This window comes from Aureococcus anophagefferens, assembly GCF_000186865.1.
Source record: "Aureococcus anophagefferens unplaced genomic scaffold AURANscaffold_89, whole genome shotgun sequence".
NCBI classification, from domain to species: domain Eukaryota; class Pelagophyceae; order Pelagomonadales; family Pelagomonadaceae; genus Aureococcus; species Aureococcus anophagefferens.
The window spans coordinates 24,004-27,751 of NW_008705639.1; the positions used below are offsets into that span (position 1 = coordinate 24,004).

Consider the following 3,748-nt stretch of genomic DNA (forward strand, 5'->3'; position numbering starts at 1 on the left):
TCGCCGCGACGGCGAGCTCCACCAGCGCTACGCCGCCTACCGCGCCGAGGGCAACAAGAAGCTCCACACGACGGATTACTCCTGCTACCCGGACAAGGACAGCAGCGGCGACGAGTACGTCTGCCACATCATCGACCGCACCGCGCGCTTCACCGCGCTCGGCGCGCGCATCTACGCGCTCCTCTGCGCCAAGCTGGGCGACGGCTTCGAGGCCTGGGCCGCGCCGCACCGACTCGCGCCGCCCGCGCCCGCGGCCGCGGGCCGGTGCGCCGGGCTCGTCAACCTCGGCAACACGTGCTTCCTCAACGCGACGATCCAGTGCCTCGCGCACGCGCCCGGCGTGGCGCAGACCCTGGGCGACGAGTCGCTGCACGCGCAAGCGCAGAAGCCCGACGTCGCGGTGGCGTTGCGCGACGCGCTCGGCGGCGTCTTCGGCGCGTCGCGCACGTTCAAGCCGAGGGAGCTCGTGAAGCGCCTCCGGGCCGTTGGGGACCAGTTCCAGCCGGGCCGCCAGGAGGACGCCCACGAGTTCCTGCTGGCGCTCCTCGACGCCGTGGAGCCGCCCTTGTCGTCGACGGCGAACCCCGTGCGCGCGGTCTTCGGCGGCCGCACGTCGTCGACGCTCCGCTGCCCCGAGTGCGACTACGAGAGTGCTACCGAGGAGCCCTTCCTCGACCTGAGCCTCGAGCCAAAGCCGACGCTCGCCCGGGCGTTGGACGCGTTCACCGCGCCCGAGGAGCTCGAGAACGACGAGTGGTGCTGCCGCTGCTGCGGGGAGCGCGTGCGCCCGACGAAGCGCCTCGGCGTCGCCGCGGCGCCCAAGGCCCTGGTGGTGCACCTGAATCGCTACGACGGGCGGGGTGGCAAGATCGAGGAGCACGTCGCCTTCGAACCGCGCCTCGAGCTCGAGACGACGGACGGCGGCGCCGCGAGCTACGGCCTCGTCGGCGTCCTCGTCCACCGCGGCCAGTCGACGCGCTGCGGCCACTACACGGCCTTTTGCAGGACGCGGTCGGGGGCCTGGTCGTGCTTCGACGACGCCGCGGTCCGCACGTGCACGTTCGCCGAGGTGCTCCGCCAGGAGGCCTACATGCTCTTCTACGCGCGCGATGCGCGGCCGTCGCTCGGCGGCCCGGACCTCATGATGAGCCTCGAGCAGGCGCTCCGCCAGGAGCACAAGGTCGGCCCGACGATGGCGAAGACGTTCCTCATCTCGACGCACTTCGCCTACCCCGCGGCGAAGATCCTCGACAGCTCCTGCACCGTCGGCGACGGCGCAATGGCCGCGTTCGAGTACCTCTACCCGGGCGTGCCGCTGCGGTCCCACTCCGGGGACCGCGGAGAGCTCCTGTCCATCCTCAACGACGCTCTCGGCACGCCGGCCAAGGTCGACGCCCTCGAGCCTCGGCTGCTGCCGATGCTCGGGTTCGTCGCCGCCGCGGCGCGCGCGCGCCTCGGCCCCATGTTCGCGCCCATCGTCAGCGAGTCCATCACGCCCTACGACCTGCAGGTCCTCCTCTGTCGGTGGAGGAAGCTCCGGAGGAAGCTCCGCACCAAGGAGCTCGTCTTCGACGACGACGACGATGACCGGAGCCGGAGCCGCGACTGGAGCCTGAGCCGGAGCCGGAGCCGGAGCCGCGACCGGAGCCCGAGCCCGAGCCCCGACGCGTACCTCGCGTCGCCGACGGGCGGCGACGCGCTCCGCGGCGTCGACGCGAGGCACCAGGCGCGCCTGCTGGAGCAGTTCGAGCGGACGCCCGAGGCGCCGTCGCCCGTCGACGCGGAAATGGCGTTGGTGCGCCAGGTCGTCGGCGACGCGCCCGACGGCTACGTCGCGGCGCTGCTGGGCGACGCCGGCGGCGACGTCGCGGCGGCCCTGCGCGTCCACTTCGACGCTAACGGCGGCGTCGTGCCGCCGGCCTACTACGCGTCGGCGCCCGCGCCGTCCGCGGGGCCGCCGCCGGGCCCCGCCGGAGACGGCGACGACGACGACCCGCCACCACCGCCACCGCCGCCGCCGGGCTCCGCCGAAGACGGCGCCGCCGTCGGGCTCGGCGACGACGACGGCGGCGCCGGCGAGCCCGACGGCAGCGCCGGCGAGCCCGAGGACCGGCGCATCCGCGTCGACGCGACGGTCGCGAAGAAGTTCACGGGCCACGGCGAAAAGCCGTTTGCCGGCCGCATCGCGGACATCGACGTCGTGGCGCGGAGGTGCGTCGTCGAGTGGTCCTACGAGAGCGAGCCGCGCGAGAGCTTCGACTTCGATACGAGCGAGAGCTTCACGGAGCTCACGCGCTGCTTCGACCGCGCCGAGGGCAAGCCCGCGGCGGCCAAGGCGCGCAAGGCCAAGGCAACTAAAAGGTAAGTGAAACATCTGTCTTCTGTAAACTCCCCATGCGTTTCCTGCTCGTAGGCCCCTCACGGACACGGACGCCGACACGCGCGGCTCGGAGGACACTCATCCCCAGGACCGCTTCTGGAAGGTCTACTGGGTCAAGGACAAGACACTCCCAAAAAGAAAATCAAAAAACCAATACTGGCCAGGGATTGTCTTAGACCCGCAGGTGGTCCCCAAGGCCGTCAAAGATGAATTACCGTCTCAAGGCCACCACCACTTCTGTCTCTTTTACGGGGTCGATGATAGACCATATACGGTGGTGGATAGCGCCGGACTCGTCGGCTGGCTGGATGGTCTGACGCGTGGCTATGAGGACACTCCCACGTTCTCCCAAAGTCTTGAGCCGTCGGATCGCAAACTACTCGCACGCAAGTTTTCCCGGGCCTTGGATGCGGCGCGAGCCGAGTTCGCACGCGAGAGGGAACATCGCAATGCAGTGGCTGGTTTGAGCATGGTCCCGACGGTAAACTACGCCTCGCGCCAAAACACTGCTGCGACGAGGACGACGTCGAAGACGACGTCGAGGACGACGTCGAGGACGACGAGCAAGCCGAAACGGACGAGGACGAGCACGGAGCGGGAAGCGTGCGACAGCGGGGTGCGGACGTGCGTCTTGATGCCCTCCCGGAAGAATTGACCAGAGGGATGTTCAAGCCGGACGAGGAGAACGCCACTGCTCCGTGTGCTGACTCGGGGCCCGCTCCTGGACAGCGAACGTGCCTCGGACTCTGCACGGGAATCGCCGTGAATCTAACGGCCGTGCTGCGTTGTTTCAACTTTTGGCTGCTGGGATCTTACGACATGAATGCGACCAAGGCAAAGTTTGTGGATGTGAACCACCCGGGGAAGGGCTTCGTGCTGGAGCTCGGTTACATCGTTGTGATGGAGCTATTGAGGCGCCTTGCGCCGTACGCAGTCGTGGTCGACGGGCCCTGCACTGGAGGGCTCAAGGACGGTCGGGGCGAGCGCGGGGTCGATGCCCCTGCTTCCAAGACATGCCTCGACGTGCTATGCGCCTGCATCGACTTTGGCGTGGACCTCATCATCAGCGAAAACGGGAGGAATACGACCGAGGGGCAGACTTTCACGGAGATCTTCCGGTGCGCCAAGCGCAAAGGCTACACTGTCATCATCAACAACGTGGTTGCCTGTGTAAATCTTCAATTCGACGACTCCAATGCACGCGTAATCGCACGAGTTGGCCCAGACCCTTTCGCTGTGCTTCGAGGACTCGACAAGTGCCATCGATTCGTCTGAAAATCGGCCGAATCGACTTCAATTCGATCGAGATGGAGAGTTCTGAAGTTTGGTGGGGAACCCCCAAACCAGCGGCGGAAGGGGATCCTCAGA

The 3,748-nt window shown here is 67.8% G+C and overlaps 1 protein-coding gene across 1 annotated transcript; it reads left to right on the forward strand.

The window, feature by feature from the left end:
- Window positions 1-271: 271 nt before the first annotated feature.
- On the forward strand, window positions 272-1,102 carry AURANDRAFT_2843 (hypothetical protein; the record flags this gene model as incomplete). The annotated part of the gene is made up of 1 exon (XM_009043957.1): window positions 272-1,102. A coding segment is annotated over one exon (831 nt), but the record flags the coding sequence as incomplete, so codon positions are not given.
- Window positions 1,103-3,748: the final 2,646 nt, after the last annotated feature.